Raw genomic sequence first — 23,894 nt, forward strand, 5'->3', positions numbered from 1 at the left:
GGTATGAATGACTTTTAGTTTGTTGTTTTTGGCCAGTAGGACTTTGTATCTCCTGTCTTATGAGAGGAGACTGAATGAATTTTTTTGTAAATAAAAAACTAAAGAAGAAAAGTCCTATAGTTTGAAATATGAAGACATTTGTACCACTTTGGAAAATACACTTGATGTAATTCGGTATTTGCCAAGGGGAAGATTAATAACAACTTAGACTTACACTTGTTGCAGTGAACTGAATTAAAAATTGGTAACAGTAGCAACTTCTGGAAGTAATTAGTGAATTTTGTGCAATGTGTGCCAACTCATGTTGAAGATTTTTACAGAGTATTAACTCCTAGTAAGAAGCTGTATGAGCACACTCTTAAACAATTACTAAAATTTAAATTCAGTAATATTGTTTGCTGACTATGTTTGGAATGATACATTCTAATAAATGCAGCAGAGGAATTAGATATTCTCAGCAATCTGATTGCAACTCTACTACTCTGTAATTGTTGATTTGGCAAAAAAAAAAGAAAGAAGCAAAACAGGCTTGAATGTAAGAGTAACTATGTATTTTTTTTCTGCAAATACAAAAACAAAAAGGATGTGTTGCATCCGAGTACTTGCTTTCCACAAAGCCTGAAAACCGCAAATTTTATATTCCAATCCTGCAGTAAAGAAAAATAATACTCTGGGAACAGCAAAGAGTGGGGTTGTATTCTCTTAGAAACGTGCTGCTGAATTACAAATGTATCATATTTTTCAGCTTGACTTTTTACATCACGCTTCCTATTTTGACTTCCTTATATCTGCTTCCACTTTAAGGAGGTTTGATAATATCTTTCTGCAGTAATTTTGTATTCTAAACATTACATGCAAAAACACCATCTGGTTTTGCATCTGCTCCTATTAGACAAGCCAGGAACTGGTTATGTTGCCTTTCTCTCAGAAAACCCTTTATTTTCTACTGATTAAGACAGTTTCAGCCCAACCCAATTGCTACTGAGTTTTTTACTGTCTTTATTCACTGTGGATGAGAGAAAAAAAGAGTACGGAACAGGATGAGGTTAGAAGACAAGCAAATGGAGTGGAAAGTAGGACAAGGTGGCCCGACAACAGACCTCAGGCTACAAACTGTATTAAACCTATGCAACCTCCCACCAGTTCTTCTGATTTCTTGTGCTAATACACAGTAGCAACATGCTCTCTCTGTTAAAAACAAACACTCACCGAAGAAGGTTATAAGGTCAAAAACTAGAAGACATTCTGTATCAACTAAAAAGTTATATGTAGTTAACCTGTATCAGAAAAAAAATCCAGAACAGATTTGTTCTGTTCCATTATTTTTACACTTGAATGTTTAAGATTAGACAAACTTTCAAAATAACCTGTAGAGAAACAAAAAACATTTTTAATTGAAGATTTGATTTATTACCATAAAAGGTAATTGTTGTTCAAACCAACCCAGCCCTGTGTAAATATATTTATTCCACCTGATATGTGGTATATTAACTGTGACTAGCAACATTTTTTCAGAAGCCACACACTGGCCTCATTACCACCTGACCTGTACAATACATAAATCCCTTAAATCTAACCTGTATAACAACAGAAGACCATCTAAAACACTCCAGACCTAACTTGCCTTAAGGTCAGCATTCAATATTCTCTATTGTAGACAGACTGTACAAAAATTCTATCTGTGGAACTTTCTAAGGCTGAAGAACACACAAAGGCATATCTCACATTTCCCAAAAATGTCTAGATTACTTTTGGAAAAATACTTTGCTGACTGATGAGACAAAAGTAAATGTAAAAGTTTCTGTCCCATGACATCTGATATAAAACTAACCCAACATTTCATAAAAAGAATATCACAGCGAGTCAAACACAATGGTGGTAGTGTGATGCCCTGGACCTACTTTGCTGTAAGTGAGGGAGTTATCAATTCTACTAATTTTAACTTAAGGTCAGGTTGTTTTGGATAGGTTGTTTTCCTTTTATAAATGAACTAAATTAAAAATTGCTTGTTCATTTTGACTCAGGTTGTTTTTGACCGATCGTAAATGTGCTTATTTGAAACCTGCGTCCTACAAATAAGGATAAGTGGACAACATTTGTAATAATTTTCACAGTGCTGTAGATGAAAGTGAAACACTGAGATTGGTTTGGGAGTCAATTAAATCTTCATTTATCTCACTTTCACTGTACAGATTAAGCAAAAATTTTAACCACAGTTGCTCCTAGGAAATCTAATTTTCTGTCAGAGCAGCTGTCATCAGACGAGCAGTTTTGCTGGGGGTCACAATGCCCCCATAATTGCCCGAAAAATTTGACATCCAGCTGCTAAAAACTTTAATCGGCTTGTTTAACTATTTCTGGACCATAATTTTACATGTTGTGAGGTAAATCCTTCAACCCAAGATGTACTGATGAATGTACATACAATATGTCCGCTTTATTTTATATCCAGAACACGTAAACTCCAGCTGATAGCGCTGGAGAGGCAATCACGTTTGATACAACCTGATTGCCGAGAGCCAAAAGGGTTATTACTGTGTGCTGTGTCAGACAATGGTGATTTTAGTGTCTTTTTTAGTATGTGGCTGATTTGAGGTGAAGCACTCAACAAGCAGGTGAGACAGTGTGTCTAAACTGCACTGCAGTAAGGGCCCCGAGGCTGGTTCATGACATGATGGATGCAAATAGCCTCCACTTCTAATCTCACCCCCTTGAGTAAAACTGGAAAGAGAAATGTCGCACAGCTTGATGCGCGTAAACTTGTTAGTTGCAGGGTATTAGGCTAAATGTTTAAAATGACAAATCTTTGAACTTCTCCACTTTTCCTTGAGTCCTTTGGTATCTAGCTTGTTCAGTTTTTTCCGATAACTAATATCTTGGTGTACTTCAAAAGCTTCTGTTTGTTTTCACCCCTAGTTATGTCTCCCTCCCACGCCTTTTACACAACGTCACTCACTGATTCTCTCCCATCCCTCCATAAGCTTCTCACCGAGACAAGTGATGTCAGATTATCTGCCTCCACCTCAGTCTCCGCTGACAGAAGCTCTTGTCTCATCCATATGCTTTGCTTGCAGTGCATCTGTGTGCGGTTAATTGCAATGAGTCAGCACTTTCTCAATTTTTTATGAAATTTAAAGAAAAGAGCTCCTTAATATACCCATACCACACATCCATTTTACTCTTAACTGTCCAATTAATTAACCTCAACTTTTCAAGCTTTGCAGCCAATTGTCTGGACACAAAATTTCCTCATAATAATGGAGTCATTTCTCTTCAGACGACCTGAAGTCATCAATGCATGGAAATGATGGCTCTGCCAGATCCCAGTAAATTGTAAGTTGATGGAGCATGTGAAAGGAAAGGAAGAAAAATAGCATTTTCAAGAAGAGGTGAGATGATGATTGAGATTTCCAGACAGAATTAGTTATATAGGCCTGGAAGACTCAAATTTAAAATTTGATGTCCTCCTGTCTTTTTTAAATTTTTTACCAGAAAGGTTTAAATTAGGTTTAGATTAAAACTGTAAATATGACATGGCAAAAAGGCGCATTTTTGTTAAATGTGTCTCTTAACAGTTAGCTGTGCTAACCAGCTAACTGTCTGACACATGATCAAAGGAGCCAAACTTGATTGGCTAGAAGCTGCTTGGCATAATTTAGTGCTGATTAATTTGGCCTGGGTCACCATAAGGTCACCACATTTGTGGGTGATTTTTGCAGATTAATTTTTTCTGGCAAAATTAAAGTAAAACAAAAAATATATACATATATATATATATATATAAATATATATGTATACGTATATGTAATTGCACAGGATAAATAATTAGCCAATGTTTGTGATTTCTTTTTTTTTTCCATAATAAACAAGCCACAGAGCCATGCTTATTTATATCTACAGTCATAGCAATTATTAAAATGTTAAAACAATTTGAACTGTGTTACAAACAGCTGGATGCAGAAGTTTAATTTTGTTGGCACAAAAATTGAGGATAATAATTCAAAGTACAGTAGATAAAATAAAGTCCCTACAACTTAATGTAAGAGAACTGCTCAAAGAGAGCTCTTTGTCATTTTCCAATTTATTGTTTGATGAAAACAATAACAATGACCCAGTACCCTTATAGTTTAACTGTGCCTTGGTCACATGACTATAAGAGTTTGTAAATATTACTCAAAGTCTGATGAGCTGAAATCAAAAGAAAAGGCCCATGACCCTGGATGATATAAACAAGTTGTCAAGAGAAGAAAGAGGTTAAAGATACATTTATTTGTTGGTTCTAGCCTTGAGAAATACTTTAGTAAAAAGCTAGTAATTATTCACAATTTAAAAAAAAGAAGTTATTCAAAGTACAGGAATGCAGAGTGTGTAGAAAACGAAATGACACAGCTATTAATTTCTCATGTGGGAGATAAATGTACTCAAGTTAAAAATATATTTTTTCAAAGTTTTTTCGTTTGAGATTATGTTATTGGATAAAAATAGAAATATATTCCAAGATTTTCTTCCAGGAACCTCACAGCGGCTGAGTTTAGCCTTTGTTTAATCTCCCTGGACTCTCAGCTAAGCACAAGAGTGGAAAGCTGAGCTTAGATTAGAGCTGGTGGGATGCTGAAGTAGGGCATGGGTTTCTGGAGCTTCACTGATTAGAAAGAAAACTTTGCAGAAAGCCCTGCAAATATAAAAGGTGTCAAAGCAGATTGTGTATGATAAGAAATTATCTTCAAATCTTCTCCCCACTAAATATTTTTGATGTTTTCATGGTAAAATCTATCTCTGCAGAAGCACCTTTGATATCAGTATATGTAGATCTTACTGTTTTCTGAATAATCACACAATTTAAGAAAACAGCCAAACAAATACACAAACTTAAAGTAATGTGGGGTAAAGGAAACAGCAATTTATGTCAGGGAACGTAGGCCGCTAAAACTACATTTTATAGTTGAGTAGCATTGAAATAATTAAACCAAATACCAGAAAAGGATCAGATTTTATTGACAAATTAAATGCTACTACATAATAGTAGCATTTAATTTACAATATAAAACAATAGTTTGCAATTATATTATACTTCAGATCTAATCATCAATTAGTCAGGTTAAAAACATCAACTTCTTAGCTGTGTTTTTCAACACAGTTTTGGATCTTGAATATTTTGAAATCTGATGCTTTAATTTCATTCTTTTAGCTTTTTCCTCTGATCAATTTCAACTCATCAAAAACCACTCCATAAAGACACATTTGATAGCTCTACATCACTGCCAGTATAATACAACCAGCCGGTCAAACGTTTCCAGCCAGTAATGGTAACTAACGGACGTGTCACGAGTTCATGAAGGTCTACAAATTAAATTGACATGAAGAAGTTTAAGTTGTTTTCACCCTTGTCATTTTTGTCACCACATAAGCCACAACCACACACAAGCTCTGTCCAAAAAAGTGAAAAGATGTTGCAGGAGTAAGAAGGGTGTGAAAAAAGAGCAGCAGGAGGGACATTAAGTGGGTTGGGGGTGGACAAGATGCCACAGACGTAAACACACACAAAACAGAAAGAAGAATGACAAACACACTTAGACAAGGAGCACTAACCTTAAAGCTCCAGTAGTTGGGCTGTTGCTGTGGAGTTTCATGAAGAACAAAAGAAAAAAAGATGAGAAAGATAAAGAAATTACTCTTTCAAGAATCATACATAATAAATGCAAGAGAATGCAAACTTTTAAAACATTAGTTGAAATGTACCAACAATCATGTAACTTGCTGATTGTTTTTTTATCCTGGGATTTACTGTATATTGCTGACAGGTCAATTTAAAGCATATATGGAAAACACAACCACTGACTGGTCAATAATGGAGGTAAAGGCTCCGTTTGCAGGCATCAGGTTACTGAAAACCTGATATGAGATTGTGTTATTATAAATGAAATGAAAAGAGCAATACTAAATAAAATCAGCAGTCCATTCTCTCCTTGCAACGTTGGCTTTTCTCCCAGATTTCACCACTGGCAAACAACCATTTTGTCCCCTCCTTGCTCTCTGGTTTCTTCCAATCTCCTTCCACCTGCTGCTCACTTTTCATCACAACCTCCAAAGCTGACCTGCTAATTTGCAACACTGAATAAGGTAGCAAACATCTGCACGTTTGCCCTTCCTGCTGTTTGTAGATCGCATAAAAAAGTGCTGACATATTCGTAAAGGCCTAAGGAAACAAGACTTAAAATAAGCCATAATTACCCCACAGTTAAAACCAGACATAGTCACTGCTGGCCAAGAAATATCTCAAGTCGACGATATGCAATATTAAAGATGGAGCAGAGTTCACAAATCTCAATTGTAATTCCAACTCCACTTTTATTCTTCTCTGCAGGCAATATTCACCCAATTCAGCTTCTCTTCTTTAAAGTCCACATTACCCTGAGAAAAGATTAAAACAAGTGACAGGCATGTTTTTATTTATGATAGTCAGTGTGTTTTCAATATATATATATATATTATATACATATAATCATAAATTAAATATGTATTTATGCTGAGAATAAACCTATTTCAAGTGTTTAGTTTATTAAAAATCTTTACGTTCAATAAGATTAGAATTTAACTGTGACTTTGACATTTTTCCACAAGCCATGAAACTTGACAGATGTTTTTTTTGGGGGAAGGTTTATGAACAAGGGAGGTGCACATCATTAAGTCTTGTTGTTTTATACTAACACCTCACAGCAGGAGATCCTTTTCATTAAATGTATTCTCACAGTGCTGCTTTAGAAAACCTCATGTCTGGCACTTTTCTGGCTGCAATGCATTTTTGAAAACAGCAATACCTGCTTGGTAATTCAGAGGTGTACCTGATTTATTAATACTCAGTACTAGTTGACGTTTTCTTTCTGTTTTGCAGAAAATAGTTGGACAGTATTAAGCAGAATATTCCAACATTTTAGACACAGTAAAGCAAAAAAAAAGTAAATATCAACTTCAATGTACTTTTCTAATATAAATGTTGTTTTACTCTGATTAATGTGTTAATTTTATAATGAAAATGCAAACAACAGCACTTAACGCTGACAAAAGTATTTTAGCATTAAGTAGCCCCTCCATATATATGTTCTTTGTAATTAAGCTTACTTTGACATCGAGGTTTATCTGTCAAGCTGCTTCTTTTGTGAGTTTGCTCAGTCAGTTGCTGCAGTTATATACTCTGTTTTAAAAAAGGAGTCTTCTGGAAAAAAACAGAGCTTTGATAATTATGTTACAGCAATAGTAAGAAATTCAACAACCTGGAAACAAAGACGCAGCAGATTAACTGAGAAATCCAGCTGTACCTTATATAGTACTTTAATATTAGAGGTATGTGAACATGTAGGCTTATATATATGCCAAAAAAAAGACATAAAAATTTCAACCCACGCTTCTTTCTCCTTTAGCATATAAATGACTCCTGACAAATGTCATAGCCGCTAGAATGAAAGACAATGCTTTGATGTAACGCTGTGAAAAAACGCTATATTCCTGCCAGCTGTGCTGTTTGTATTTTTCAAATGTTTTTGGTTGCTATTGTTGAATACAAAAATGTATTTTTTATGCTCCTCAAGCATTGGTTCAACAAGTGTAAATAAGCTATTTTAAAACCCACTGGATGGATGAATTTGTTAATAATATCATGTTCTCTGAGGAGAGGTTGCGTTAGGGGTTAACAGGTTATTGACAATGGGTCTGTGTCAGGGACGAGCTAATCATGAGGTCTCTCCAGAGTAAAAGTAAACTGGCCTTGACTATCCGGTTATATTGAACATAACCAGAAAGTTTTGTCATCTGCGGGGAGCCCAAGGGCATCATTTTAATGCTGTAAATAAATGCAATTAATTTGTTATGACACTAAGAAGAATGATTTTGTTCTTACCCGCAAGACAAAATATGTCAGAGAGACCAGCTTTAATGGTGGAGAAGAAATTTGTGGTTTTGTGCATCTGTCTTTGGCAGCATCTGTTGCATTAATAATGTGCACTTGTGATGCTAAGGTAAACATATCTAATCCTTTCTAACCGCTTTGCTGACAGAGGCAGATAAACACAGCTTGGACTTTGAGTTGTAAATACTACAAAAGCAAACTGCAGAGGGTTTATTTGATTATGTTACCCCTGACAACCATGCAATTAAAAAACATTTTCTGTCGTAAGAGCACATTTAACAATTTATTCCATGCTTTGCTGCAAATCTACAAGCAGCTTCTTATGTCACTTTATGCCTTAAGCAGATAATTACTGCGGTCTATTTAAGATGTCAGATTAAACTTAGAACTGAGGGGTCAAATGCAACTCTCACTTCAAAAATTTGAGAATCATCTGCACAATTAAACACTCACACAGACACGTGCAAGTGGAGTCCAGCGGAGAAACGTAGCCTCAAAGAGTGGCGCGCTGCGTTACCTGACCTGCATGTAAAGCAGACTCTTTACTCCCTCCCTTCCCTCCTCCACTCTTTCTCATGTCGTCATCTTCTCTGCACCCCCCTCCCCTCCATCTCACTCATTCTTACTCATGCACCCTAAATCATCCTCTGGTCCAGTTTAGTTGCAACACAACAGCAGCTTTCGCTACCTATTCTAAAAACAAAGATAATATCTGCACAGAAAATCAACCCCATGCTCGAAGGGAGACACGGAAAGCTTTGTGCACAGCTTTTACTATCGTCCCCTCAGCTTTCGTCTGCTGTGGGTTTCCGCCTGCTGAGGCATATGCACTCTGTCACTACAACAACCACAACAAACATAACAGGCGTGGAATCTAATCCCAGCTGGCACATTCTTATCCCACACACACGCTCGCATACACACTTCTCTGCAACAGCTTCCAGCTCCCAGTTAAATCTCACCTGCAGAGCACCTGTGCCTGTCCAAGACTCCAGTCACCCCAGACTGTCCATCAGGTGCAGAAAATCCTCAGCGCATTTTTTTTCTGTTTGCCCGTCTCTCCCTCCCTCTGCTTCTCTTACAAATCTCCCTCTTCCTCATTCAGTCCCTCTCTTTCCCCGTCTCGCTCTACAATTGCACATGCGGCGGAAACTCTTTTTTATTTAATTCATTACAACACCAGCCGATTAACTCCTTCACAGTTGGGCGGTCGGGTCCTACTGGTGCTGGTTAATTGGTCAGTGGACTGCTTGACTGCGACCACCAACCCCCGCCCCCTTCTGGCTTCCCTCTACAAGAAAGATTACAAGGAATCCTGGAGTCTGCTGCTGCCTCCCTGGTGCAGTGAAAATGCCCTGTCACTTCAGGATCTGTCTGCTCACCATGCTGTCCCTCCACTCGTCATTCATTTCTGTCTTCATTATTGTCCCATTCTTTCTTCTCCACACAACCTGACCTTTGCAATGCGATATCCCTTCGTGCCTTATATGGGAGTGGTTCCCAAGGCAACCGGGACTCCACCTGTCGTTCACCCACCCAACTCTCTCTCTCAATCCCTTTCATTCTCTCTCCTCTTCCCTCATGTGCTTTTCTGTCACGTCATTATGCCTGAATTTTCCCAAATTTACATACAGCAGCAGCGCTTACATGCCGTTTGCATGTTTGCTGCAGGGACGGAAACTGTGAAACTGGTTCTTACGTAAACTACACTTCAAAGGGACAAAAATCATTTAAATGCTTAAATATGTCTTCCTTCACTTCACGGGATCCAGTTTTGTTCCCCAAAGGTAACACTTTGCAGGATCTGCCAAGCAGAAACTAGCTAATACTTGAGCTCCAGACAGATACGGCATAAAAATTCTTGCAATGTATCATAAAACACATCAGCCCTGTTAAGTTTGCTTTAACCAAAATCTAGTTTGTTTGCCTAGGAAGTCCAGTTCATTTGGGGAGGTGTGAATGTGCAATCAAACTCTGATGCAGACCAAAAATGTGAAATCTGGTGTGCATGAAACCGAGGTCTAGCTTCAGTTGAAGTGAACTCTGGTGTGGTTTGGAAGCATATATGAATGCCAAGCTGACCAGAGGTTGCTCCCAAAGAATGAAGAAGGGTATAGTGCAGGGCAATCTGTTTAAATACAACCAAAACACAATCGCTAATCTAGCGCTAGCAGGAGAAATGGCTTGTGCGCCTTTGCCAAAGACAAACAAGAAGTCCTACAAACGCTAAAATCTAACGGTACTCCATTTTTGTTTACATTTCATGAGGAAGGAAATTGTGGTCATGTCTTCTTTAGAGGTAATCATATTTCCTTTAGTGGTTCTTGATCCAGAGCCACCACAGGCAATGGGGTAAATATGTTTTTCAAAGTGTTTGACACTGTGTGGTGTGAAAGCAAACCATTCCAGCTAAAAGTGTGACAAATTGTCCAAAGTCTACCAAACTATAAAGTGTGAAAACAATCTAAGTGTCTTTGATGCACAGAAAAATAAATACAACATCTCAACAGTATAAAAATAGCCAAAAAGTAATTATAGAGTTGAAGCATCTACACTAGCCAACCGGGGGCAACAAAAAATTTACCTTTTATGCAAATTCATTAAACAGAATAATAACAACGGTGATATAACAAAAGCATTTCCTTCACAGTCATAATCTTTTTTGTACTGATCATACTTCACAACTTTCTGCAACTTTAAGTCAATCTGTGGTGAGTTCAGCTGACTGAACTTCACTTAGAAAACACCAAGCAATAAAGATAAAGAAACTGTCCTTAGACCCCCTGAGACTTGATTGTTTCAAAACACAAATCTAGTGAACATAAAACATTTCGGGACGATTTAATTTGATCTCCATTAATTGGAAGTGGAAAAAATTTGGAGCCACTTAGCCCTTCCTAAATATGGCTGCCTTATACATCAGAGAGTCAAGAGAGGTATAAAAAACCTCATAGGCAGAGTCCCTTCTTGTAGATAGGAATATCACCAAAAGGTTATGGACTGCACTTTGCTTATGGACTCCACTAACCAGTACTTAACATTAAAGTGGTCATATGGAGATGGAAGCTTGCTTGAAGTTGACAGAAGCACAACTTAAAGATTGCTGGACCCAGAGACACAAAATTCTTTGATGCGATGAAACCAAAATAAAGCTTTTTGGTCTGAACATCACAATTGGAGAGAAGAGGGAGGCACTACTGATCACAAGATGTCTCTCTGTGTTTTATTTATGAAATATCTGTGAGTATTACAAATTTTCTTTGAGGTGATAATAGTCCGGTTCTAATCCCGACGAGAGTTTTCTCATCTTGTGCCTGTACAGAGAACATGGTAAATTTGCTTTGACAAAATCCCTTTAAACTTTGTTACGGTTAACTTATTCTATCGAGTTTGTAGTGAAACTAAATAAGCCATAAAACGTAGTCACTGTAATAGAATCATCTGTCTTTTCCTATTTGCAGCATCTTAGTAAGACCTCACTCGTCACTGCTGTGGAGCGAGGAGTTGCCTGCTCCATATCTGCCGAATGATAATCCTGTGTTGGACTTCAGAGTGAAAATTCTTGCAAAAGAATTGTCAGGGTAAATAAAATTGCTGTTCTTGGTCATGTTCAAAATGTCCCTTTAGGGCTAAACTTCAAATATCCAAAAATATTTTTTTCAGTGTCACTGTTACATTCTGTGCAGCTTGCTCTACACTGGTAGTGAACAAAGTGTGGCAGAGAGAGCCAGAAAGATGCAGCACCAAACAGTCTATATTTCAGCAGTAATAATCATTGCAAAGATGGCTAGAAAAAGGTCATGAACAGGAGAAAGGCTGCAGTTCCTAAACACTGACTAGGGTGTGGCTGGCAAAGTCAAATTTAGAACAACAATAACATGGTAGGTGACCTATTAGGCTTCCTTGGTCTGGTTAGGATAGGTCTATGAGATATACAAAGCATGTTCATAAAATTTTTTGCACAAAATCATTCTTAGAAAATGAGATTTAGTCTGCTCAGTTCTGCCAGCATTTACACTTGACTGTGAAAATGGCTGAAGGCAAATGCATAATTACACAACCGTCTACATTTGAAAAGCAGAAGTAGAGCCTCCAGCACAACCAACAAGAATGCAGCAAGTGGTTTCTGAATAGTAAATTAACAACAAAACACTTATCTTTTCCACCAGCCATCGTACAGCGCACACAGCAGTAAAACCAGCTAACCAAATGTCCTGGAGCTCAGCTTGGGTTGCTCCAGGCTGGGCTTTGCTGGGGTTGCTAGGTGAAAGGCAGTGCTTGCTGATTTGTGAAGTTACATTCGGAAGGTTTTTGAAACTTGTAATTTCAAAATCCTGATTTTTTTTTTTTTCCTCCGAAGAGTTTTTGCGGCGCTAGTGGCTCGTATTTTTTCGACAGTAGGCAGACAGGAAGGAGGGTGAGGAGAGGGGGAAGACATGCGGCAAAGGTCGTCGGGACCGGGAGTCGAACGCGCGACGTCCGTGTCGAGGACTAAGGCCTCCAAACGTGGGGCGTGCTAACCCCCTGCGCCACCACAGCACGCCCCAAAATCCAGATTTTTAAACTTATTGTCACAAACCAGCTGGGGTTTTTAAAGCTCTTGGGCTGTTTTTAGAAGCAGTAGAAACCCAAATGAAAGTATAAAAATATGCAAAATGTGAATTTTGCATAATATATTCCCTTTAAGTTAGAAACTTTGATACGTCAACCTGATACTCCCTAGATCAGAACCATTATCTGAATTCTTGAATCTGGACTCATCAACTAAAAACAGCTGCTTTAATTCTCCAGTGCAAGTCTGTTTAGTGTGGTTAAGCATGGACTATTGTTAGACTAACAGTGATATAATTCACAAACAGCTAAAAAGCTGACAATAGTGTATCAGGAAATAATTGGAATTGTAGACACTTTTGCATCTGCCTTAAGTCACAAGTTAGCACAATTATAAAAACATATTCAGGGCATCAGTAAAAATATGTAACAAATATTATTACCTGTTCTCTAGCAGATCGATCCGAGGAGCCCCTCATGCTGGCATGGGATGGTGAGGGTGATGGTGGGTTGTGGTGGGGGCTGTGGTGCGGATGCTGCAGCTGCTGCTGCTGCTGCTGCTGTTGCTGCTGCTGCTGGTATTTACTCTTCAGGTGATCCATAAAGGCGTCCCTCTTCCGTTCCATGTCAGCCTTATGCAGGTTGGTCAGGGCCTCCAGACTCTGTGCGGCGCTGACAGTGTGGCGGTGCTCAGATGTGTGCACCAAGCCGACATTGGAGAAACGCCGGCCGCTGTTCCCCAGCGTCCTGTACTCTCGTGGATACTCCAGGTCATCTGTGGAGATCATGTGACTGCCGCCACGCTCGGGATCTAAAGGATGAGGATGGAGGAGGAGAAGGAGAAGGAGGGATGAGGAAAAGGAAAAAAGAGGTAAGAGGAAGGAGGCGGAACGTGTACGGATGAGAGGCAAATTGCCACCCAAATCCGCATCCAGGAACATTTCAGGGTGGAGACATACAGACACGCAGCAGACACACACAGGTGGAAACAAGTGAAGCAGAGGGGAGCAGAGAGGAAAAACGGGGACAGGAGAGAGAAAGAGAGAGAAATGGGGTGGGATGTTAGACTATTTGCCACCAGGACATAGCAGTTTCTTGCAGAATTATTGATTTCAAGTTCTAAGGGGGAAGAAAAATGAGAAAAGTAAAGTGCTTCTACAATAGATCAAAGGCAGGGGCTATAACTGAATTTGTTTTCAGGTAGGTTATTTTGTTCCGATATGCCTGTTTGTCTTTAAGTGTCTTTTATTTTTTATTTAGAAAACAGGCAAAAAGAAATTTTTTGACATTAAAGTGATTGAAAGTCAGGTGGGAACATGTAGGAACAGGTACATCATTTCTATCATTACTCTGTCTTACTATTTCTCAGCAACTTCTCCCCATCATTCCCTCAGTCACCCGTCACCCGCTGACACTTTCTTTACATGTTCTCACTATCTCTCTGTTCCTTCTGTCCATTTTAAGGACTCCCATCACTCTGACAGCACGTGGCCTTTATATCAGTGCTCAATCTGACAAGCAATGCAGCCCAAGGTGGAAATCAGACAGGAAGAGAACAAAGACAGGCGGAAGAAGATGGTTACACATAAAATATGTGACTGGAATAGCAATGAACTTAGGAGGGGACAAAAAAGCAGGGAGCCATTCGCCCGGTGAGTTACCTTGCTTAGGATAACAGGCCCCAGCGTTGGCTAAAAGAGAAACATGTGAAGGGTTAATTTGTGTGTTTGTGCACAGATGTGCAAGCAAACACATCAGGTCTAGTTCATATGGCAATGGGAAAAAGCTATCAAGGCATGATAGCACTTTCTCTGGGTTACCAGAAGATAATGCATTATATATGCATCATAATGGATTCAAACAAGTTAACATATGGGATGGTTGGAAATGAATGCTGTTTGTTTTCCAATAACCTGCTGGAATGAATGACGATGATTATGCATTTTCACAGCAAAATTAAATTGCAAATTACAGTCAGTGATTAGGGGGAAAAATCTATTTTGCAATTCTGGTTAAATTATAAGTGTAAAATAAGGCTAAAGAAAGCTGACCTCCTACACATGAAATGGTCGTCAGCAGCAATAGGAATAGCTGAACGAGTGAGCAGCAGAGGAAAATTTCTCCAGGCAAAAGTTACAATTAGACTGGTAATGTACAGAGGAGAAAGACAGACGTTTTTCACATAAAGGATAAACCGACACATAGAGTAAGTCTGTTAGTCGGAGCAGGTCTGTTATAACTCCAGAAAAGTAGAAATCAAACATCGTACTCATTCTCAACCCACTTCTCACTTTATTCACACTTGAAGAGTTCTCGCACTTAAGGGTGATCCTCACTTTTAACACTCTGCCCTTACATCCTTCACATTATGAAGTGCTGATAAACTGAGCAAGGGTGAGACAGAAAGGAATGACCTCCTGGCTAACAACATTAGGATTGAGTTCTGCCTTGCTCTCCAAGCCTGCCGGTCATATTCATCTAAACTCCCGCTTAGAGCTCCCTCCTATCTGGTTTACACTTCATTAGACTGAAGCTTATTGTGCATCAGCTAACAAGGACCTTACTCAAGGGTCTGATTACAATAGTGAGAAAAGCCGTAGCTGTGTGTTATAGCTCGTTAATGTGCCGGAGTGTCCGCAGCATGACAGTAAAAAGCTGAGAAAGCAAAATGATGCACTGATTGGATCAACTGATTTTATCCTTCTCTCAGATTCTGTCTTGGTTAGGCAGCCACACTGGGTAAAACCAGTTTGAACATTGCTGGATAGTGGAGTGGGAAAATTAAAAAACCTAATTGAAATGTGAAAACAATGGTGACTGTTCTTATCTGGTTGTTTGTATGGGAAGTTTCTGCACCTACACTACCAGTTTCCGCCTTACTGTGGAGAAGGAAACGACATTAGGACTTTCAGATTAGGACTTAACAGTTACATGATAAAATTGAGGGTTTCTGCATAAGGTACTATGCACTGTTTGAGAGGAGTTCTGCTTAAATATTCAACAGTACAGACAGAAAGTACTTTGCAAAAGAATTCTACATTTGTTTTCAAAACCTGATTGCAGTAAGTGGATCACTGATGAGAAAAAGAAGCCTGTTTTTGGGGGTGGGGGGTTGCGATTAATCGTTTATATGAGATGATTTTATATGATTTTAAGGCATGTTAATAGTTGCTCTTGTTTTTAATTCCTCCTCTTTCTGCTCTTCAACATCCTCATATCCTTAATCCAAACATGTTACCAGGGCTTCTTTTTGAAAGCATAGAAGATACATTTTGAATTTGAACTGCAGCCTGAAACACTCATACATACCTTGGAGGTATGTGTTGTTCTTCCAAGTTGGGACACTGATCTCTATGCTTAAAGGGCCAAGCCATGGGCGTATAAGTGTATCTATTGGCATGGAGAATGTCGACTGTTTTAGTTGCTTGGTGAGATTTTTCTTGCTGAGGCCACAGTATTTAGCAGTCTGTTGTTCCCCTACTTTCTATAACTGTTGTGAGAATTTGTCTCCATTAAAGGAGACAAAGGAAGTACTGGAGAAGACACTAATACTATGATTTTGTTTTGTCCCCTATAGGTTCTGCAAATGTTCAATCAAGAAATAATAATAATAAATAATTGCTTTGACTCTTTCTTCACACTTTTGAGCACTGTCTGCTTGTAATGTTGCATAGTTTTCAAGCGTATCAAAAAGATTAACAATAACCAAATTATTTCTCATATAAATTTTAACATATATTCTTATTGAACTGGTGTGTGTATATCATAAGAAAAATAAGGTTTGAAAATGGAAAAAACTAAACACATAAGACATTGTTCAAAGGACCCAAGTGATGAGTTTTTAAAATACGTATGTTTGTCTTTTTGAAGTTGCCAGGTCTGCCAATGTTTTAAATGCAATAATGGAGAAATCCCACTAGTCAGCCCATTATGTGTTTTGTTGTTCCATTTCACTCTTCAGGAGTTTATCTAAGCCAGTGTGCCTCTGGGAGAATAACAACAATAGAAGCGTTGAGGTGTTTCACATCCAGAATGTCTGTTTTCTACAAAACAAAAGCCTGAAAGAACTGTAATCAAGTTCGTGTTTTTGCACAGCTCTGTAATAATTGCTGTGCAAATAAAGAAGCTCTTGTGCCAAAATATAGGTTGGGATAACAACTTTGTAAACACTCAGCACAATCAACTCTGTTGTGCTAAAAAGGAATATTTCTTTATAAAACTTGTTTTGATTTCTACCCTAAAAACTTTTCAAACTGCACTCTATAGAAAGGGCTGCAACACTGCATGACAAAGCCCTATCTTAAAAGCAGCAGAAGTAGAAGAAGTTGTGTGGGTAGGGATATAAGAAACGAAAATGGGAACAAGTTATTCTTTTTGCATTCTCAACATTCACAATGAATACATTTCTACATAAGCTGGAAGACAACAATGGTGACAGGCAAGACAATGTGTGAGGGCCAACGCAACAGGAGCGTAATTTAAAACATAAATGTGAAAAAGGTTGGTGAAAAAGATAAATGCTTTAATGCAACACAGAAACATCTGCATTTCACTCTGGATCTAACGCTGGATGAATGTGGACACTCAGAGACGAAGAACATGTTGCAGCACTTTTTTGATCCACTGAATAATGAAGTGCCTGAATGAAAAGAGAGCCTGCTATCTAAATTGATAAGACCAGTGACCCCAGCCAGTGAGATCCCAGCTCCACTTAAAGATCAAGGAATGATCGAGGTTCTGATCAAAAGCTTTTACCTGGTTAAAACAGAGCAAGCGGAGTTGGGCACAGAAAGATATTAGAAGACAAATGGGCCGAGGGAAATTGTGATCTGAAAAAGATGGATTTGGCAAGGTCAGAAAAAATAACTTAGCATCTCAACTGTAATTGCTGCTTCTGGCTTATGGAAAACAAACTGCATGAAAACTTCTCTCAGCAGTGAATAGGTTTAAATGTTTGATCTTTTTTATAGAACTTGTAGAGACTTTTCTTCACAAAGCCACCCTTTTCACGGTTTAAGTCACCAGTTTGCACCGCCTTCAGTTGGTTATTTATGCATACAGCTTGTGACACGAACCAATCGCCAACACACCCACAGAAATGATCAAAACATACATTTGAATATTCAGTCTTTCTAAATCCAAACCTTAAACCAACTAACTCAGAAAGCATTTTTTTCCTACCTCAATGTCAGGCTACACGGGGAACAGGACTTTAAAGTCAGGATTCAAGGATTCTCCCTCATTATATGCAGATTTACGCAGTATGGAGAATCAGAGAAAGTGGTTTGGGTGCTTTGATGGATTTGGAAGCAGCAGGAACCACAGCTTTATATTTTGAGGGTGTAGTATGAGTGGGTCAGAATGAGCAGGGGAATGTACAAGAGTCTTCATGTCTCCGAGCATGATAAGAGAGCTGCAGGCTGCAGCTCTGGATACAGTAGTTCAGTAGTTAAATCTAATTTCACAGGTATTTTAAACATTCAGATCCCTCCTGAGGCTAATGACTAAACATTGTTTTAAAGGGGCCACATATCCCTTACATCTATTAGCGACACAGGTGTCTGAAGAAATTACAGCTTCCTCTGGCCACCTAACTAGTCTACAGTTTATGGAACCCTTTGTTGTCTATTTAACTTTTCTGTTTCCTTTTTATTACAAACACAATCTTCAAAGTTTTTAGAAGGAAATTATGTGACAGGCCAACAAAAGTGTCCCATTATTGAGAAGTGAAAGGAAAAGGATTCATTACTCCAAATGCTTTCCTTCAGTTTCAAAGTTGACTGAGGCAACCTGTGCATATTTTAATCTCAGTATAAATACAACTACGCCGTGAAGCCCTCAGTGGTGTATTAGCTAGCAACAGTTAAACAGAATCATGAGGACCAAGAGACACACCAAACAGCTCAGAGATAAAGTTACAAATAATCTTAAAGCTGGCTTAAGCTATAAAAAAAATGTGTATTGAAGCCCAAAATTGATTTTATATACATGGCAGATTTTGTTGTAAAATAATTTTCTTTCAACCAAGGAGTGTGTGATGGAAATAGAGATATTATAATTGGAATGAAATCATAATAAAACATTTTAAAAGGGCCAGTAAAAGATATTTATGTTTTTATTTACATTTCAATAAAAAGTGATATGTCAGAACTTGTTTATACCCTTCTCAATAATCCATAGATCAATAATCCATAGATTGCTGTAATGCCGGGCATTACAGCAATCAAACCTCTTTAATGATTTATCTTTGGTGATGAGCTCCAACTTTTTGAGATTGGAAAACCTTCTTGCTGTCACCTTAATCTTTAGCTCTCCCCATAGATTCTGGATCAGATTCAAGTCTGGACCCTTGATGGGGAGCTCTAAAATATTACTTTTACTTACAGTCATTAAAAACACGTTGGTAAGTATTTCGTATTATTATACACCTGAATATTCCAGATATTTGAATAATTTTCAGCTTGAATCACAATTTGAACATCACACAGTACACCGATTAATCCATCATCCAAAAATGAAAGAGTACAGTATAAATGCAAACCCACTAAGACATGGCTTTTAAAAATAAAACAGCAAGCAAGGAAAAATCATTAATCAGACAAGCAGCAATGTGTGGTGGAAAACTAACACTGCACAACATCCTGAACACAACAACCCTAATATGACAAACATGGTGTTAGCAGACTCATACTGTGGGGATGTTTTTCTTTAGCATGGAGAGAGGATCTAGATGAATTTGATGGGGTAATAGAGAAAACTCTTAGGCAATCCTAGACAAGACATGTTATATTTTGCAATAGGGCTGCTGTGGAATGGTTTTAACCCAGGGATAGCTATGTTTTAGTGGAAGAAAATGCTAATTTTTATTTAAGTTGGACAAATGTAATTCAACAAATTAAATATAAACATGTATTTCATGTATATCAATACACAGCAAGACAAACAATATGAATACTTATGTGACACAATAAGACCAATAAGACAACTGCATTTCTAATTTTAAGCAACATTAAATTGAAAAAAAAATCTTGAATATTAGATCTTTTATCAAAATTTATTAACAAAAAAAGCTGTAAAACCATTGCAGAGAACATCATCAAAATTATCTATTAAGTAAAGAAACATTTATAAAAGGCCCACTAAAAAAAGCATCAATAGTCTTTTCAAATTCAGATTCTAAAATACTTTATTAATCCCAAAGGCAAATAAAATTTTGTTGTCAGTTGTCTCTTTGTTGTTTTGTGTTTCATGCAAAATACAAAACAAGCCAAAAGCCAAAACCAGTTAAAATAAATTTGTTGAATTTATTTTGATTGGTGCAAATCATCACTGAATGTTTCTCCATAAGCGACGTTTTATATTTTGTAAAGCTCTTGGTATAGCCATTAAGTCTGTTGTTTTGCAGACAGCTACAGAGGAAAAGCTCCTCCTCTCTGACACAGAAACTGATTTGCTGCAAGGCATAAACCAGCTCCTTGTGGACTCCTGGCTGAGAGAGCATGCAGGACACAGAGACTGGATCAGGAATACTGAATCAGAGAAGAATGGCGGTGGAAGTAAAGTCAGCAAAGTGCTACTCAGGCTCTTCTGTTAATGCTTTAAGGAAAAGGAAATTAGCTAAACTGGAAATGGTTGGCACTCGTAGCGCCATGCTCTATAGGGGACAGTTAAAACAAATTACTAGAAGAACACAAGAAAGGCTGAACAAAGCACTTTAGCAACAGAAGAGGTCGGAGTAGCTGCTACTTTGAATCATACAATCCACAAAAAGACAGTTCTACAATATAAAAAAACAACTTCAGCATACATTAAATGTCAGTCATTAACTAAGATTTAACCAAGTATATTTGACAATGTGATGTAGATTCCAAAACCATCAGCTACTTTACTTTTTAGATAAATAGATGGTATGACCCCTGCAAGGAGTACTGTGTAACTCTGTATAAAGTGTTCCTTCTCCAAACTAAATTTCTGTGACTCTCTGAAACGACCCAAGGACAGATGTTGCTTACTACAGGATATTTCTAAATCCCTTCATAGGGTGCCAGTTTGTTAGGTCTATTTGTTTTACTTATAATTTCATGTGACATTGCTATCCTTCACTGTCAATTTTTCCTGCTAGACTTTTTGATTTACACTTAAAGTAAAAAGTTTATGGGTTAAATTTAATTAAAAATTAAAGATAAATTAGTATGCAAACTACCTTCCACCCTAGATCAGCTCAAAAAGCTTAGAAGCATTCACTTCTCCTATTACAACAGGAGAAGCTAGTTAAGAGGGGAAAAGTAAAGCTTGGCAGTCAGAGTGAGCCATCACGGGAAGGTCAACAAGCATGTGTGAGCTGTTGGATGTAATTACAAACCAAGGCAATCAAAAGGCTTAAGGCACCTTAACATAAAACTAACAGACAGCTACATAGATGGTGATGCCAGTACTTTCCCTTGATCTTTAAAACACAATCAAAATGCCAGATCCAACTTTTTACGCCCTGCTCTCCTCTATTTACAGTGTTTTCCTACCAGCAAGCTCTGCCTGCTTATGGTTTTTCTTTGCCCAGTCAACACTTGTAAACAGTGTAGACAGGCAGCAGTAAATGTGGCTCTTACCACAAACTTGTTAATAAATAAAATCCACCACAGAAAGTTACAGTTAGCTAGAGGTTCAACTGAAACACCTCTGGGGCGATCTGTAGCACAAATCTACCGATGTGCGTTTATTCAGCTGAAGGAGACATGACAGAGACGGGAAGAACGGAAACAAAATGAAGAGCGAAAGACACACTTATTTGTTTCAGTTTCAATTGTGATAAAAGCTGGGCAGTAGCAGGTGAGAACACCTTTCAATTACAACCTGTTGTTAAATCAGGGCAGAAGACACATGGGAACCTCTATTATAACAGTACAGATACAATTCTCTCACAGGGAAAACCCTATAGCCCCCGAGCTACCTTCAGTAACTTCCCATATGGAGACAAGCAGATGTAATAGAGTTGCTAGTGGATAAATGTTTGTAAAATATAGGGGCGGTGAGTTTTTCCCGCTTGCCGAGATACCTTAAAGAGTTACACCTCAATGTTAGGTGATCACAGAAACTGTAAAAATGTTTTTATGTAATATTATGTTGATTAGTTTTTGGAAATCTCTGTGCTATTAAAACACATATGAAATAAGAACTCATGCCTCGGAATGCAGCTTATATCATTTAAAGAAACTTAACATTTATAATATTTACAGCAGTCCAGCTGCAGAAGAACCCTTGTGTTCAGAGTGACAGCATAACTGGGGAAACAAAAATAATAGGCTGCAGATCGCAATGCTTCTGATAGTTTTACACTCAATTATTTCAATTCAACAAGTGCCGCTTTAAACCCAAACTAGAATTGTTGACTTGTCACATCCCTCCAGAGTATTCCTATCAAACAGTAACCCAGACAGATATTTAGACAAAACGAAAAAAAAGCTGCGTGATTCATTGCACTGCTGAGCCGATGATGAAAGAAGCAACAAAACGAAACATAAAAGGAAGACTTTACAGTCAGGGAAATGTCGTCACCTGTTGCACCATCCATCTGGTGTAAATGGAGTAAATTACAGTATTAGCATTTGTTAAAATACTAAGTAAAGGTTTAATTTCTATTCATTCTTAATCAAGAAGCTTGTTTTCTGATTAAATGATCCAATAAGGACTGAATTCAAACTGAAAACAGATCCATCCATTTTCTTACACCCTTGTCCTTAGCAGGATCGGGAGGTGCTGGTGCCAGCTAACGTTCCGGGCGAGAGGCGGGGTACACCCTGGACAGGTCACCAGTCTGTCGCAGGGCAACACAGAGACAGATGGACAAACAACCATGCACACACACACTCACACCTAGGGAGAATTTAGAGAGACCAATTTACCTAACAGTCATGTTTTTGGACTGTGGGAGTAAGCCGGAGAGAACCCACACATGCACAGGGAGAACATGCATGCAGAAAGACCCTGGGCCAGGAACTGAACCCAGGACCCACTGAAAACAGATAATACCACAAAATCACTACAGTGAATAAGCAAACATATCTGTATTTTTCCATACAGTATTCTGGCTATTGCAATGGAAACAAAAATTGTTCAAACACACACACACACACACGCCCCTACGCCCACACACACAATAAAAAACATAGGACATCTTCTACTATGACAGTAGTCTAGTGAAATCCCTTGGACAGGAATGCTGCTTTTGACCTCCACAGACCTTGTTCCTTCCACTAAACTTTCTATTAACATGTTTAGTTATCACAGTCTGTGAACAGTCGGTACATAGCAAGGACAATTTGTAGCTTATCCTTGTTATAGGATAACAAGGATAAGCAATCATTCAATCATACTTGAATGATTGTCAAGTATGCCCTGTTACCACAAAAGCCTTTAGCTTTTGCCTTTCAGAAAAACAGAAAAATGTTGAACTATGTCACATAAATAAATAAATAAGTAACTGTATTAGGTTATAATGAAAGATACCCACAATCACTACTGTTTTTGGCTTCATTGACAGGCTAAAGATATGTTGGAAGAAGACTGAAAAAGTGCAGAGATAACGGGATAATTAACGGGATAATTTAAAGTGCCAATAAACTGAAAATTGTTGTGGTGATTGTACTACTTTGGAATCCTTGTCTTTTACTGTATACTGTATTGAATACTATTGTATAATGTTTGTTTTGCTAGATTAGAACATCTTCCCATTTCTCTCCTCAGATCACAAAGTCTGTAAGAGACTGTAGGAGATTATTGTACATTTAACCATCAATTTTTTAAAAGAAAAAATAAAAGGCTATGGGCTAATGGACTCTTAAACACAATCTAGAATTCCAGGGAGAAAAAGAAGAAAATTATTTCTCTGAATGTTTAGAGGTGAGCAATTTTGTAAGTTGATTGATTTTAATAGATTGCACATTGGAGACGCAAGGTAATCTCTTTTTTGTTTGTTTTTGAACATAAGAAGACATTTCAGACCCAAAGCAATGCTCTTAACAAGATTATCATTATTAAAATATCTTTTCAGAGGGCTGTAAACCTGATTTGTGCTGCTGCTATGTGATGTGAGCCTGAGGTTTAATGATGACAGGCAAATTTGCACTAAATCTTGTCAGACTCGCTTCTAATAGAGCTGTTTGCCTGTTAAGGTTACCTGTTTAATAGGGCAGGATTACTAAGCTGACTCTGGCATTGAAATTAATTGCTGCCTCTCTCAAAGCAGACCTGCTTTGAGCATCTTCTTGCTGCCAGTCTCACTGCCAAACATAGTCAACAGAATAACCTAACCAGTAATCTCAGATACCCACACATTTATTGTCAGATTAGTGAGGCTTTTGCCAATGGTTTTCAATCAAATTGGTGAATTGCATGCTGAGATTCATTAAATGCTTGCATGAGCTGATTAGATGAGAACAGATGC

At 38.0% G+C, this 23,894-nt stretch overlaps 1 protein-coding gene across 15 annotated transcripts in view; it reads right to left on the reverse strand.

Annotated features, from left to right (window-relative positions):
- The window catches only part of srcin1a (SRC kinase signaling inhibitor 1a), a 109,628-nt gene that overhangs the window by 35,020 nt on the left and 50,714 nt on the right, over positions 1–23,894 (reverse strand). For 13 of the 15 annotated variants that reach the window (XM_032586660.1, XM_032586664.1, XM_032586663.1 and 10 more), the window contains exons 2-4: positions 14,116–14,145; positions 12,898–13,265; positions 5,590–5,616 (exon numbers count right to left, since the gene is read on the reverse strand). In XM_032586660.1, coding sequence (XP_032442551.1) covers positions 5,590–5,616; positions 12,898–13,265; positions 14,116–14,145 — 425 coding nt within the window. Of the gene's footprint in view, positions 1–5,589; positions 5,617–8,865; positions 9,414–12,897; positions 13,266–14,115; positions 14,146–23,894 lie in introns of those variants that run through there. The other 2 variants (XM_032586658.1, XM_032586667.1) reach the window with 2 other exon arrangements.

The sequence above is a fragment of the Xiphophorus hellerii genome, chromosome 16 (genome assembly GCF_003331165.1).
Source record: "Xiphophorus hellerii strain 12219 chromosome 16, Xiphophorus_hellerii-4.1, whole genome shotgun sequence".
NCBI classification, from domain to species: Eukaryota; Metazoa; Chordata; class Actinopteri; order Cyprinodontiformes; family Poeciliidae; genus Xiphophorus; species Xiphophorus hellerii.